This window comes from Buteo buteo, chromosome 2 (genome assembly GCF_964188355.1).
Source record: "Buteo buteo chromosome 2, bButBut1.hap1.1, whole genome shotgun sequence".
Lineage (NCBI taxonomy): Eukaryota > Metazoa > Chordata > Aves > Accipitriformes > Accipitridae > Buteo > Buteo buteo.
The window spans coordinates 78,780,643-78,795,127 of NC_134172.1; the positions used below are offsets into that span (position 1 = coordinate 78,780,643).

A 14,485-nucleotide genomic window follows, 5' to 3' on the forward strand; every position below is an offset into this window, starting at 1 on the left:
CCGAGCACAGGGTGCTGACCTTGGGCTGGGGCGTGCCATGCAAACAGATCTACTTCTTTATTGTGGCGTGCAGAAACGTCCCTGTTTCCTCCCCCGAAACGGGCTCTTTGGCCTTGCAGGCTGCGGTGCCACACATCACTTGGCAGCTACCCTGATGCTGGCGTACTCAGAGCAGGCTGCGCCGGGGGTCCTGCTGTGCCGCGGGGCTGCGGGCAGGGGCTGGAGATCGGCATAGTGGATGTCCTCCTTGCTGCTTTGCTGCAGAAGTGCACACAAATGGTGAATGCCGTCACAAGAAAAATCTTGCAATAATAACCCGAACGGCAGGTTCAAGCCGGGATGGTGGTGCCACGGCTGCGCAGACGGCCCCGTGCCGTGGTGCGGAGCGTGCTGGGACGGCGTGCAGGCAGCTGCTGGTCCCCCAATGCCCACCCTGGCCCCGGAGCCTTGCAGAGTCCCTGCAAGCCGGGGCATTGGCATGGAATGCTCTTCCCCATACTCGTGGCTCACTCTTACCTGGCTGGGCAGATGTGAGGTCTCTGCATCCACGATTTTGTTGCTGGGGGGGGGGAAGGACAGCCATTAGAGCTAAAGGAAGCCAGGTGCCCTCCCCACTCCACTGAGCATGGCGGTCCTCAATTCCCCTCCCAAATTTTAGGCGGGCTTTGTGGCACACGGCCACACACAACGCCCGTGCTGAAGGCAGAGAAGAGGGACAACATGCTGTCTGCCCGCCTGGGACGGGCTCAGACGCCACGGTGAGGGGCTGCAGGGAGCTCCCCAGCGGTGGGTGCTCCCCACCACATCCTCCTGTGAAACGCAGAGAGAAGCAATGGAGCGCAGCGATGCGCCTGTGAGTAAAGGACTTTTTCTGGGGATAATCACTGCTTTGGAGGGAGAGGAAACCAGCATTAAGCAAGTGGATAAGGCAGTTTGCTCACCTTGGTGTGCAGAAGGAAGAGGTGGTGGGTACGGACCTGGGGGTGCCGGGGGTCCCTGCACAGCACCGCAGACGGATGGGCAAGAAGCTGCCCATGGCTGCCAGCCTGGCCAGGCACTGGCTCTCTGCCTCGCCTCTGCGCTTCCTCCTGTACATGCAAAGGGTGACAAAGAGGCCAAGGAGGAGGAGGAAGCAGAGCACTACAGCTGCAGCCACCATGCTGGGAACCAGGGCTCTATCTGTGGAGATACAAGGCAGAGCAGGCAGAGGGTGGTGGGCAGCGTGGGACCCCACCGCAGGCAGGATGGGGGCTGTGGGATGGGGTCCCTGGAGACCAGCATCCCGCTGGGCTGCACTCACCATGCAGGGACACCACCGTGCCCTTCCCACGCCGAAACACCTCCACACCGCTCACCATTTTGTTGAACTTCACGCAGTAATAGGTGCCGGCATCCTCGGGGTGAAATTCCCTGATGTGGATGCTGAAGTCTGTGTTGGAGTGACTCACTACCCGCGTCACACGGGGGAAGGTGCCCGTCTCGTCATAAACGGTCTCGTTCCCATTGCCCCAGCCCTTCAGCCACTTCACGGGGCCGAGGGGACCAGTTCCAGACGTGGTGCAGGTCAGGGTGAGGGTCTCCCCCGCTGCCACCGACACCTTGTCCTGGGGCTGCTGCAGCTCGAAGTCCGGACCCCCCTGGGCACCCGCACCTGGGCACAGCGACAGGAGGGTTTGGTGCTGAGCGATGGAGCGAGGAGAGGCCTCGCTCTGCTCACCCCGAGCGGCACAGGCAGAGAAGCCCCAGCTCGCTCCGAGTTTGCAGCAGCTCAGCCGAGAAATATCCCTGGATGTGGCAGAGGCAAACCGCAGGCGCGGGGAGCAGCGGGAGCCGGGTTCAAAACGAACAAGGAGCAAATTTGCCTCCCCTGTCGTGTTGTTAACAGAGGGTGCAGCGGGTGCTCGGACTCCAGAGAGGTACAGAGAGAGCCAAGGGGAATTCCTAGCAGGAAAAACTCCCGAGTGCTGTTAAACATTAACGCCCCGGCTCTGTACAACAGGAGTCGAGATGACCGGGGCTCTGCGAGGAAGCGGGGTTCACGGCTCGGGGGCCAGCCGGGAACCGGCTCTGAGCGGGGATGTGCAGCTCCGGAGCCGAATGCAGCCCCCAAACCCCTCCTGCCCAAAGCCCCCCCCGCTACCTTCGACACCGGCTCGGCGGGGCTCGGGGCTGCACGTCCCGGTGCTCGGCGCTGCACACCCCGCCCGCCTCACCCCCCGGCATCCCAAAAAGGCGGTCGGAGGAGGAAAGCCCCCCGTTCCCCGTCCGTTACCGATCTGCCGCGGCCGCCGGGCCTCTCCCCCGCCGTCCCCGTTCCTCCCCCCCCCCCCGCCCCAATCCCGGTCCCGGGCAGCAGCAGCCGGCGGCGGGGCAGGGAAGGGGGAGAGGTGGCGGGGGGGGACACACGGCTGTCGCCGTTCTGGACTCACCCGAGAACCCCAGCGGGAAGAGGCTGAGCTGGCCGAATAGGAGCTGAAGGGCCGCAGCGGCACGCCAGGCCATCGGCACTGCCCAAACTTTGGGCTCCGGGAGAAGGAAAAAGGAGAAGCTGCACAGGAAATGGAGGCGAGCGGGAGCGGGGCTCTGAACGCTTTCGGTGCCTGCCCCGGGGGCGGGCAAGCGGCAGAATCGGCCGGCAGCTCCGCCGGGCTTTATCCCCGAAGGGCAGCCGCCGAGGGCGAAGCGGCTCCCGGTCTGGCCCCTTCTCGGTTTGGAGAGCGTTGGCTGCAGGGGGGTGGGGGGGTTTGGGGGGCTCAGGCGAAGCCCTGGGAGAGCTCTGGACCACCGGCCCGTCGGAGAGGCCAAGCCGTGGCCCGATCCTGCTGGCGAGGGCCGGGTGTCCCCTCGACAGCCCGGGGTGCTGGGATTGTGCCCCCTCTCTTTGGTGGCCCCATGCCGGCGGTCGCGGCCCACGTCCGTGGGGAGAGCGGGACCGACATCACCGTCAGGGACCAGCCTCGTGACGTTGAGATGGTGTCAATGCTGTGGGAACCGGCTGGGTCTTGTGCAAGGGGTCCGTGGAGGAACTTGGCCGGCAGCGAGCCCCTTCCTTCCCCTTTGCTAGGAGAGAGCCCAGCGCCCTGCCCTGCTGAGCCGAGACGAGCCGAGCCATCACGGAGCAGGACGTGGGAATCACCATGGCTCTGGTGACATGGGCACTGCCTCTCACCTACTTGATGCTCTTTCTGCTCCAGAGATCCCCAGGTGAGTGGGGTCCCTGCACAGCCCCAGCACCTTTCCCACGGCACGCTCCCCTGCGCCGCTGGCAGAGCAATCCCCTGTGCCCGTGGGTATCTGGGGCTCTTCTCTCACTGCCTCCCTTCCAGCTTGCTTTTTTCCCCAGCTGAAGAGTTTGGTTTACTCCAGAATGTCCCAGAAGCCCTGGGCTCTCCCCGTCCCGCAGTCACCAGCCATGCCGGCTGCCCTGGGGGGCGAGGGGCAGGGATGTCTCTTTGTCCCCTTCTCTGGGCTTGGAGCCAGGGGTCTGGTGATGCCCCGTGCTGTGCCCCAGCTCCAGGGCCCCTCATCAGCCCCAAACCCTCCTGTCGCTGTGCCCAGGTGCGGGTGCCCAGGGGGGTCCGGACTTCGAGCTGCAGCAGCCCCAGTACAAGGTGTCGGTGACAGCGGGGGAGACGCTCAACCTGACCTGCACCACGTCTGGAACTGGTCCCACTGGCCCCGTGAAGTGGCTGAAGGGCTGGGGTGATGGGAACGAGACCGTTTATGACCAGACGGGCACCTTCCCCCGCGTGACGAGGGTAGTGAGTATCTCCAACACAGACTTCAGCATCCACATCAGGGATGTTCGCCCCGAGGATGCCGGCACCTATTACTGCGTGAAGTTCATCAAATGGGTGAGCGGTGTGGATGTGTTTCGGCGTGGAAAGGGCACAGTGGTGTCCGTGCACGGTGAGTGGGGCTCCCACAGCAGCTCCTGGTGGGAACCAGCCCTGCCAGGAGCAGCCCCTGACCCATCCCAGCCCGGTGGGCTCGGCTCGGGGCAAGCGGGGATGGGGAAGGGGCTCGGGGGCCGGTCCCAGGAGAGGGTCCCACAGGCCATCCGCAGGCACATCCATGCCCCCATGGGAGACCCCGGTCCCTGCAGCCCCGGGCTGGGTGGGGGTGGCAGAGCCCGGTCTGACGGCCCCACGCTTCTCCCCACAGCCAAACCCACCCACCCAGTCGTGTCCAGACCCAACCGCAGAACGGGGCCAGGGCAACGGGTGCCTTTCACCTGCACGGCCGGAGGGTTCTTCCCCAAAGAGATTGATGTGAAATGGTTCAAGGACAAGGACCGGATCTCAGTTCAGCCGCCCAGTATCACCCTTGGGCAGACAAAATCCTCCTACGACATGTCCAGCACTGCGGTGGTGACACTGCAGGAGGACGATGTCCGCTCGCAGCTCATCTGTCAGGTGCAGCACTCCACGCTGACGGCCCCGCTGAGGGGGATGTACCAGCTCAGGAAAGCCCTGCTAGGTGAGGGCTGGGGGGGCACCGGCGCTTGGGGTGCCCAGCTCCTGTGGGGCTGGGGGTCCCAGGACAGGGACAGGGCACCCTGCAGGCAGCAGAGCCAGGGGACGCCAGGCACCAGGCGCTGCCTCTTTTCCCAGTTTCCCCCAAAGTCAGCGTGATCGCTGGTGTGCCGAACCCCGTTGAGGTGAACAAGACCATGAACTTCACCTGCTACGTGAAGGGGTTTTACCCAGGAGATGTGGCCGTCACCTGGCTGGAGAACGGGATGGAGATGAAGGTGGAGGACATCTCCCAGCCGGTGGAGACCCCCCGGGGCTTGTTTGAGCTGAGGAGCCTGGTGGAGGTCCAAGCGACGGAGGAGAAGAATGGGTCCGTGTTCACCTGCCGAGTGGTGCACAATGCCCGGGACTCCATCAGCGGGACGGCCACCCTGTGGATCGCTGTCGCAGCCAAGGGGGAATTGAGCGACAGGACCCAGACAAATAACGGTGCGTGAGAGCCGCTGGAATGCGGTCCCTGCCGGGGAGGCTGTAAGATGTCACCCCCCTGAGAAATCTCAAAGTTCCACCAGAGTCTGGTTCAAGGACAGAAAAACTCCATATTGGGGGGCTGGGGGGGTGTGATGCTGGCAGGTACCGACCTGCCATCCTTGGTGCTTCAGGTGTCACCAGCCTGATCCCAGCTGTAAGTTTGGGTGGGGGTGGCAGAGCCCGGTCTGACGGCTCCATGCTTCTCCCCACAGCCAGACCCACCCCCCGAGTCATGTCTGGGCTGGACCACAGAACGGGGCTGGGGCAACGGGTGCCTTTCACCTGCACGGCTGGAGGGGTCTTCCCTGAAGACACGCTCATGTCCCCTGTCCCCACCGCAGGTGTGAGCCTCCTGTACTGCTCTGGCTTGTGGCTTGGCATCCTGCTCGAGAAGGGGCTTCTCGGCGGCCTCCTCATCTTCCTCTTCAAGCGTGCAAGGGCATGAGGAAGGAAACGCCAGGGCCGACACCTCGTCCCACTCCGTGTCGATCCCCGGTTCCTAGGATCGCAGCGCCGGGAGCGGGTCCCGGGACTCGGCTGCCACCGTCTTTGTCGTGTATACCGGGAAATAAAGGGGCTGCGATGCACAGGTCGCCCTGGACTGCTCCGCGCCACCCGTCCCGGGCGCAGACCCCTGCGGCAGCCCCGGCCAACGGCGGGAGCGGGACGGTGGAGCCTTGCGGGGGGGGGAACTGGAACAGCCCCTGGCCGCGTCACCGGCAGCGGCAGCGCCGCAAGACCACCGGAGGGCTCCGGTTAATGGCGGGGGGGGGGGGGTGCCCGTCCCGGGTCTCGGCGTTTCGCATCGCGGTGCTCGGCGCTGCACAGCCGGGGCTCGGCGCATCGCACCGCCGGGCCGCCAGGGGTCGCTGTACCGAGAGCAGAGCGGGGCGGGTCGCTCCTCGGTGTTTCCAGCCGGTAGCGTTTGGCGGCGCACACGGAGGGGCGGGGCGGGGCGGGGCGGGGCGGGGCTGTCCCGGGCCCCGGCGGGGTTTAGGTGCTGCACCGCGGCAAGATGGCGGACAGGGAGGAGGCGCTGAGGGAGTTCGTGGCCGTGACCGGCGTTGAGGAGGAGCGAGCGCGTTTCTTCCTGGAGTCCGCCGGTTGGGATCTCCAGGTAGCCCCGTCGTCCTCGGCGGCGGCGGCGGGAGCGTTGGGCCGGGAGCTCGGTCTCCTGCAGGTTCAAGGCCTCGCCCGGCGGCCACTCCCGAGTCCCCGGCCCGCGAGGGTCGGTCTCCGCAGGTGCCGCGGGTCTGGGGGCTGGTTGGGGCCGAAGCCCGTCCTGGTTCTCTCGTTAATTTGAACATAGTTAATTTGTAGAACGGGGCGAACAAGCGGGGTCGGGGGGGGGGTTCTGGGTTTTGCCGGGTTTCCGTGGGTTTTCCTTGAACGCTCGTGCGGTTGTTGGTGCTTCAGCGTTTGTACTGTCAGCAGCAGTCCCGGCACCCCCAAATTAAGGGGGAGATCGGCCACCACTCTGACCCGCTCCTCTCTCCCGTCCCCTTCAAACGATCCGGCTGCGTTAATCTCCAAGTCTACTCACGGATGTCACAAAAGCAACTGTTTCAAAACAGTAATTTTAGCACAACCCCTGTAGGAATATTGCAGAATAAGGGTGAGTCGCTCTGGCATACCTGTAGCGGTGAGTGTCCTACCACGACAAAGCCAAACGTCAGAAGCTGGCAAAGCCTCATCTTTGCTAGGACCTCCAAAGGGGGAAATTACGTGAAATGTCTGTATGTTATTTGAGTGTGGTTTTGCCATTTTTGCTCTCACCCTGAAAAGCTCCTGTGGTGTTCCTTTCCAGATTGCGCTTGCCAGTTTCTACGAGGATGGGGGTGATGAAGATATTCTGACTCTTCCCCAGCCGACACCCAGCTCTATATCCAGAGGCACTGCAGCCAGGTGAGGAGGGAGCTTCAGCTCAGGCCAATCTGTTTATTGGCAGCTTGTAAACCTGACAGTGAAAACTATTTGTGTAAAAGCGCAAGCTCTGTCTAAAGCACTGGTGTATGTTAATTTTCAGGAGAAATAGTTCTGCGTTTAGGTCTGTTTCACCTCATATACCTCTCTAGAAATTGTGAAAACCTCAACATTTATACATCACAAGCGCAGATGTTATGGCACAACTAATGCAAAGATCAGTTAGGACAACTTGCCTCATTGCTCAGGAAAAACTTGATTTGTCTTTTGAGGTTAAAAGACAATCAGTTGGTGACGCTTTCATTTGAGCAGATTGTATCTCCACAGGAAAAATATTTTCTAATTTTGTGTGACACCTGATCTGATGAAGTTGAGCTTTTTACCAAAGGAGGTTATTTTTGCCTTACCAAATCCCTGTGCGGTAGGGAAATACTATCCAGTTTTAAAGAGAAGGAGTTACTGACTATATCCTGAAGGAAAAGTGCTCTCTGTTCAGGCTTTGGTGAATAAAGTCCATATTGCAGAAGAACCCTGCTTCGGTTTGGATCACAACTAACAGCCTTGGCAGAAAAAACAAGAGGGGAAGGACATGGAGGCTGGACTGTCCTGGGGCCTGGAAGAGAAACCTGTGCTTGTGCAGGTTCAGAAGCGGCGGCTCTTTGGAAGAAGCAACAAAATCCAGTACATGAGCAAAGAAGACTGAAGACCCGCTGCTTTTCCTGTGGCTGCAGCTGCCATCTGAGCCTCCTCCAGTGCCCACTCCAGTTTTCTCTTTGGTGTGGTTGGCAGAGAGGTCCAAGAGCTCAGTTTACCACTCGGTTACACCAGTGCTGACCTGTCATTTCATACAGTAATGAATCAGACCCTGAAAGTAGAACAGGGTCAACCTAACTGCTGTGTTCAGGAGCTTTTGCTCATGTTGTTGAAACATGTCATGAGGCTGACGTACTTCTCCAATTGACTTTTGCAGTGACCACAGAGTAACATCGTTTAGAGACCTTGTTCATGCGCAGGAGGAGGATGATGAAGAGGAGGAGGGACAGCGGTAAGTTTTCAGTTAAAGACTTAACACCTGTGTGTTTATCCCTGCCCTTTTGTGATGGCTTGCCACTTGTGTACAGTGTTTTTTTAAAAAGCAGATTTAAGTCGATACAAAATTCCTGTATTGAGAAATCTCAGATTTGACCCGGTAAGGTTGGTCAGTGCAAAGTCTGTACATGGCTGTATAAACACCAGTTTTCATTGCTGAATTGTGCTGTTGAAAGCCTAAGGTAGGATGTGGAAGCCCGAGGTTAAGAATAGGAAAAAGCCCAGATCATCAGTTGTGTCCATAGAGAACAGAAATGTGGGAATAATGCAGGGATTGTTTTTCTTTCTGCCTGGGTTTTAGGGGGGGGGTGGGTGGGTGTTTTTGGGGTTTTTTTTGTTGTTTTGTTTTGGTTTTTTAAGTGCTGCTTAAGGGTAATGTAATGGAGTGTGGAGGTGGAAAGAAAAATGTAGGTCCCCTTTCCAATGGGAACATGGTGTACTAGTGGGAAAGCTGTCTACGATGTCAGCTGTAAGTAGTTAAATACCCTGAAGGTTAACAGGCAAGGTAAATTGAATGGAGCTGATGTATCTTAAGGTGGCTCAGTCTAGGTAGACTGTGTGGTCTTCTGCAAACAGATGTGAGCTTGCTCTGTATGTGTTATGAGCCATCTGGAAGCTAATAAACCTGATCTTCCAGAAGTGCTTAATTGCACTTCACCATGTGTTCATTGCTTCCCATTTAGATCTGTCCTGTGTGTGGTGATCTTTCAGTGTGGCACAGACGTGCCTTCCCTCAAAATACCTGTTAGATGTTGCCCATTTTCTTCCATCTGACAGGTCAGAGACGTGCTGGAAGTCTTGTTCAGCATGGTAATATAGCATTCGAAACTGAGCCTTGTCAGTCTGGACTGTTTCTCTTGCTAGGGCCGAGAGAGTTGTTATCACTTTATTCCTGTTGATGAATGGATAATTTTACAGGAACTTGTAAGTGGCTACAGGAGATCCACTGGTAGTAGATAATATTTGTAGATGCAAGTTGGACAAAAATGAACTGAATCCTGATATAAAACTGCTGGGTCCTGTCGTGTGCGTCTCCTGGAGAAGCGGTGGTCCAGTCTTACCCAGAAGCCGTGTGCTTTCTGTTAGGTTTTATGCCGGTGGCTCAGAGAGAAGTGGACAGCAGATCGTTGGTCCCCCGAGGAAGAAGAGTCCCAACGAACTGGTGGAGGATCTGTTCAAAGGAGCAAAGGAGCACGGTGCAGTGGCGGTTGATCGGACAGCCAAGAGCGGTGGCGAGACTAGCAAGCCTAAAGTGAGGAGTGTTGAGTTCTTCCTTCTGTTCCCTGTTTCAGTTAAGGCTCCCACTGTGACAGCTGTTTGGTACTGTGGAGTCCTGGAATAACCTTAAAAGGGCAGCTAAGTCTGGACTTCTCTCTTAGTGCAGCTCCAATTCGTATGTCACAGTGGCAAGAAAAGCAGCTTTCTTGTGCCGTATTTATTAACTTGTTCAAGCTGGTCACTGTGCCTGCAGGACAATAGATGTTGCTGATGCCATGAAGCCCCCCTGTTCATCCATAACGTTGTTGGGGAAAGGGAAGCAAGCTGTCTTGGGTTTGTGTCACTCTATAACCTCGTTGCCTGTCCCTCTCTCTTGCAGCCTTTCGCAGGGGGAGGGTATCGCCTCGGGGCTACTCCAGAGGAGGAGTCTGCTTATGTGGCAGGAGAGAGGAGACAGAACTCTGCTCAGGATGTGAGTATCTCTCTGTTCTGTTTTGTAGATGTCACCTGAGGGATTTCTCTGCTGTAGCTACACAGCTCGCAAGCCCAGAGAGTTATAAAGCTTGATAGAAATTCAAGAGGATGGAAGTATGGTAAATCCTGCTTCTCGTGGGATTCCTGATTAGAAAATAATAGATGCTTGGGTCTTGCGTAAGCAGTTTTTTGATGATCTTTTAATTAAGAATCTGAGTGTTCCTTAGAAGGGCAGATTGCGAAAAATAGTGCGCAAAGAGCACTGGGTAGTTAATGCTGCTTTATCTATTGAAGAGATGCGGAGCTAGCAGCATCAATGCAAGACTCTCTTGTGCTTGGCTTGTGAGCAAATACCCATCTAGGCTGTGGTGGGAGCTTGGTTTAGGCTCCTTGCCTAGCACGCTCTTGGGTCTTCAACCATATTTATCAGAAAGGAGTCTGTGGTGCCACCTTCTAGCAATTGATGCGTGAGTGCTTTGGGTTTTTCCCTCAGCCCAGAGGAACCTGGCTGGAACATTTTGTGCACTTTGAAATTCCTCTGCTGGTCAGGAACTTTTCACTTTGCGTCCGGTTATTGTTCTTACTAAGATGCTTCAGTGAGGCTCACTGTTGTTTGGGGGCTGCTGCAGGTGCATGTTGTACTGAAGCTCTGGAAGAGTGGATTCAGTCTGGATAGCGGAGAACTGAGGAGCTACCAGGATCCGTCCAATGCCCAGTTTCTTGATGATATCCGCAGAGGGTATGTAGCGAGAAGGGAGAGAAAGAATAGCTGTTTTCTGAAACATAAGCCTTTGTGGAATCCAGGATGCTGAATCAATGACACATTTCACCTGAGCTTTCTTAAAAGAGCTGGATTCTTAATGTGGAAACTACGGGAGGGCAGATTTGAACATTTACTTCAAATAAGTGGGAAGTGGCTTTGGTTTGTGTGGGGCCTTGAGAGTTTGAAGTGAACAGACTTTCGTATTTGGGCTGAGGATTTCTGTTGCATTGTGTAACTCCAGGTGAGGGCCAGGGAAAAGTAACCTTTAATTTGTGTCTGTTAGTGGGGAGGTGTGCATCTGCCCTGTTAATTAAGCAAGGGCTCACTGCAATTCCTGCAATTCTAGAGGGCTGTGGCTGGCACTTTTTCTCTGCACTTTCTTGACTTGCTTCTTCAGGCAGCTGCCTTAGGACACTCTCTTTGCAGGGAAGTCCCGGCAGAGCTGCGCAGGTTAGCACGAGGTGGACAAGTGAACCTGGATATGGAGGATCACCGTGATGAGGAGTATGTGAAACCTAAAAGTGTCTTCAAAGCTTTTACTGGAGAAGGACAGAAGCTGGGCAGGTAAGAAGACAGCAGTGCTGGTTTGCTATGTGTGTGATGTGAGAGAGTCACTTTGAGAGTTTTGCTGGGTTGAGCCTTTTGATTCGTCTTTCTGAAGAAAAGGCACTTGGTACCTGCAGTGTGTGAGGTGTTCCTCTAAGAGAGGAAACTAGGTTTACTGGTGTGTACTGTGAGATGGCTCAGCCTTTCCGTGGCAGGAGGCGGATCCCTGGTTTGGAACCACCATGACATGTCACATAGAAGCAGTGTTTCCAAGTTACACTGCCCCTGTTCCTGTGGGTGTGTGAAGACCTGTGATGCAGTGCTGCAGAGGGAGATGGCAGAGGTGAAGTCCTAGACAAGTTCCTGCTGACTAGCAGACTCCTAAATTCTCAATTCCAACTTGCATTGGTGTCTCTTGACTAGGAACCCTGGTAGTTGGGCCCAGCAGGCGATAAGCTCACTGCCTGACTCCTGGCACCCTGCAGCCAGGTGAGTCATTTGGTTTTTAACAGCTTGCCTTGTGTCTCCCTGTTCTCAGCACTGTGCCCCAGGTGATGGGCACCAGTTCACCAGCCCAGCAGGCAGAGAATGAAGCCAAAGCCAGTTCTGCCATCGCTATTGATGAGTCGGAGCCCATCACCAACATCCAAATCCGGCTTGCTGACGGTGGGCGACTGGTCCAGAAGTTTAACCACAATCACAGGTACAAACGCAACAGGAAACACAGGTTGCTAACTGGGAAGGCCTGAATGACACTGCAAACTGCACAGGTGGAGCAGATGTTAAAATCCTGGCTAGCCTGCTAAAGGGAGCTCTGGGGATCCTTCTATATAGGTGAATAGGAATAAAGTTATTGTGGGGTCTTAAGGCAGTCGTTAACTGTTGGATTTGCTTTCCAAATAGTGATAGATTATAGCCAGTGATACTGCACCTGGGACCTTCAGTATTATCAGCAGAACTCTCCTTAATGTCACCTATAAAAAGCTGAATCTCTTCTAAGGGCTTTAGCAACTGTCAGATAATTAGGAACTTGGTTTAGTTATTCTGACTCTCAGTTCAGACTCTTCTACTGGGCTGTTCCCTGGGCTGAATGGAGCACCAAGGAGTGCTCTTACAGCAGTTCAGTTCCCTTGGACAAGTAAAGGTGGCTTATGTACCCTGCTGCTTCGTTAGACTTCTCTCCCGAAGTCCTTCTCACCTACTTGATCTCAGGGAGTGTGGCCATTTGTTTATACTCATTCCTCCAGTTTCTAGAAGAGAATCGAGCAAGATGCAAAAAGTTACAAAAACCTTCTTCTACGATTGGGTGCAGGAAATAGATCCAGTGTCACTGTTTTGGCTGCTCTTGGGAGTTGAGATCGTCTAGATTATGCTGCGTGTGATGAGCTTAGTCACTTATAGCAGCTAGTGTCAAGCAATTTGTTAATTTGTTCATGTTGAAGGATTCAGAAGCTTTCAATTTCAACTAGCCGCCTGACAACACAAGCGTTCCCATTGGGCAGTGTAAAAGAACATTTAGCTGTAAATCTTTAGCTTATAAAGCAGCTTGTGTTATTTTCACTGAATGGAGCCTACAGAGGAGTAGGTTAAATCAGAATTGTCTGGCTATGGCCTCTACTGTTAGCTGAAAAACAAGAGCAGCGACTGCAGGGTTGCATGCTCTGGAAAGGGTGAATTTAGGCTGTTGCCATGTGTTTTTTACAGGATGTTTAGTAACAGGATCACCCTTGTGTGTTTGATCCCTTTGGACAGGATCCGTGACATCCGACTCTTCATAGTAGATGCTCGGCCAGCAATGGCTGCCACCAGTTTCGTCCTCATGACCACCTTCCCAAATAAAGAGCTGACTGATGAGAACCAAACCCTGAAGGAAGCCAACCTGCTCAATGCTGTCATTGTTCAGCGGTTAACATAAAGGAACCCACCTCTCGCCACACGCCTGCCTGCAGTGCGCATGTGTCGTCTCGTCCTGTGTGTGCACCTGCGCTGTGCAACACAGGCTCACATCTACTCGTAGCTCTGGGTTCTTAGGTCTTGGTTGGACTTTTTTTCTCTTTAGTTGCATTTCCCATGGTTTTTTTGTTGGGTTTTTTTTTTGTGATGATGATCAGTGGACTTTAAAATAAATAAATGAAACGAATCCGTTTTGAAAGGAGCTGCAGCCTATTGTGCCACAAATTCTCCCACGAGAGTTCAGTTACCTTTGTGGATTGCGTTACTGCGCTCTTTAGAGGGGAGGAAGGTAAGGGGGAAGGGAGCTCCCAGGGAGCAGTTTCTGACCGTTGCCAACTGACTGCTCATCACAATCTTTTTGCTCTTCCCTCTCCTCCAGGGACTGCTGCAAAGTACTCCCTTTGTTTTCACACATTAAATACAAACTATATGAGAATGGGTGATCTGATTGTCAGGATAATGGTTACACTACTGTAAAAGCATAGTGGGGGAAGTCTTTGTGAAACAGCTGTTGCTCAGTGTGGGGAAAACTGATGTGTGTGTGCAGGTGCAAGGTCTTAACACTCTTCTTGGGCTTTTCTGGAGAGAAAGTCCTGACTTCCCTTCCCTCAGCAGAACTCTTAGGGGCATTCACTGCAGTACCCACCTGCTCTGCCTGCACTTTCTGCAGCAGTCCAGACTGACTGCAGTTCTAATTTGCTGTATTGCATTTCTCTGAGAAACCCTGCTGCTGACTTTTTCTTTCCAAGAAGGCACAAAGCTGAATCAGCTTGAAGTGACTGAAAGGGCAAACAGAGTCTGTCTTACTGGAAAGCAAGTTTTATTTTAAGAGGTGAATTATTGAGAGGATGGAAGCAGCTCAGGTGGAAAAACTCAAGGCTGTAGTACCCTTTGATTTATTTCCTCTCCTCTGCTGAGGACTAACATAACTGAACACGTGGAATTCTCCAGCTTTGGTCTATTCTGCTGTTAATGTTTTGGGCTCAGGTCTCCATATTTTTCTTTCCTTTGAACAGAATCCTGCAGGTGAATTTGTTATGCCTAGACATGAGGGACTGGTAGCTCTGGTGTAGCATCACGCGTACGAGTTGCCATATAGTGTTGTGCCACGGCACTTTGCACCGACCCGCAGCATGCTTGCTATCCTAAGCCCTGGGCTTCGGTGCAGAACTCGGAGCTGTGCTGAGCAGTGGGCCTCCAGACATCGGCTAACTGGGAGCTGCCCTGCGCCCAGCGGTATCCCTTTGAGAGAGGCTGGATTGCTGCCGTGCGAAGGGTTGGAGCACGCCATCCGCTTCCTGCCTTAGTCACACTGGAGCCCTGCGGCTGCTGCTGTGCTGTAAGTCCGCCCCCCCTCATCACTCTGAAGCTTCCAGGTCCTCACCTTGGTGCGAGCAGAGAACTAGCTGTAGGGAAGTGCAGGCTGGGGGAGGGCCAGCAGGTTGGACAGGTTCAGCATGAGAAACTCGCTTGGCTGACTGTATTAATACAAAACTGTGGGAGTAGATACCAG

The 14,485-nt window shown here is 55.1% G+C and overlaps 3 protein-coding genes across 4 annotated transcripts; 2 read left to right on the top strand and 1 right to left on the bottom strand.

Annotated features, from left to right (window-relative positions):
* Positions 1 to 23: 23 nt before the first annotated feature.
* On the bottom strand, positions 24 to 2,640 carry LOC142027530 (uncharacterized). Of its 2 annotated transcripts, none has more exons than XM_075021902.1 (5): positions 2,430 to 2,640; positions 1,301 to 1,651; positions 978 to 1,179; positions 517 to 559; positions 24 to 258 (listed from the first exon to the last, which is right to left on the bottom strand). In XM_075021902.1, exons 1-5 carry the CDS (start codon positions 2,500 to 2,502, stop codon positions 136 to 138), a joined length of 792 nt encoding a protein of 263 aa, XP_074878003.1. In that variant the 5' UTR covers positions 2,503 to 2,640; the 3' UTR covers positions 24 to 135. The 2 variants fall into 2 exon arrangements, with proteins under 2 accessions (XP_074878003.1, XP_074877992.1); XM_075021891.1 differs by having other exon boundaries at positions 942 to 1,179.
* A 347-nt stretch (positions 2,641 to 2,987) lies between these two features.
* LOC142027524 (tyrosine-protein phosphatase non-receptor type substrate 1-like) lies at positions 2,988 to 5,675 on the top strand. Its single transcript, XM_075021876.1, has 5 exons — positions 2,988 to 3,204; positions 3,559 to 3,909; positions 4,165 to 4,479; positions 4,614 to 4,964; positions 5,348 to 5,675. Exons 1-5 carry the CDS (start codon positions 3,138 to 3,140, stop codon positions 5,449 to 5,451), a joined length of 1,188 nt encoding a protein of 395 aa, XP_074877977.1. The 5' UTR covers positions 2,988 to 3,137; the 3' UTR covers positions 5,452 to 5,675.
* Positions 5,676 to 5,963: 288 nt separating this feature from the next.
* NSFL1C (NSFL1 cofactor) lies at positions 5,964 to 13,171 on the top strand. Its single transcript, XM_075021917.1, has 9 exons — positions 5,964 to 6,123; positions 6,814 to 6,911; positions 7,900 to 7,974; positions 9,105 to 9,270; positions 9,616 to 9,708; positions 10,340 to 10,449; positions 10,900 to 11,037; positions 11,558 to 11,722; positions 12,772 to 13,171. The coding sequence occupies exons 1-9, from the start codon at positions 6,022 to 6,024 to the stop codon at positions 12,932 to 12,934; spliced, it is 1,110 nt and encodes a 369-aa protein (XP_074878018.1). The 5' UTR covers positions 5,964 to 6,021; the 3' UTR covers positions 12,935 to 13,171.
* The last annotated feature ends 1,314 nt before the right edge of the window (positions 13,172 to 14,485 follow it).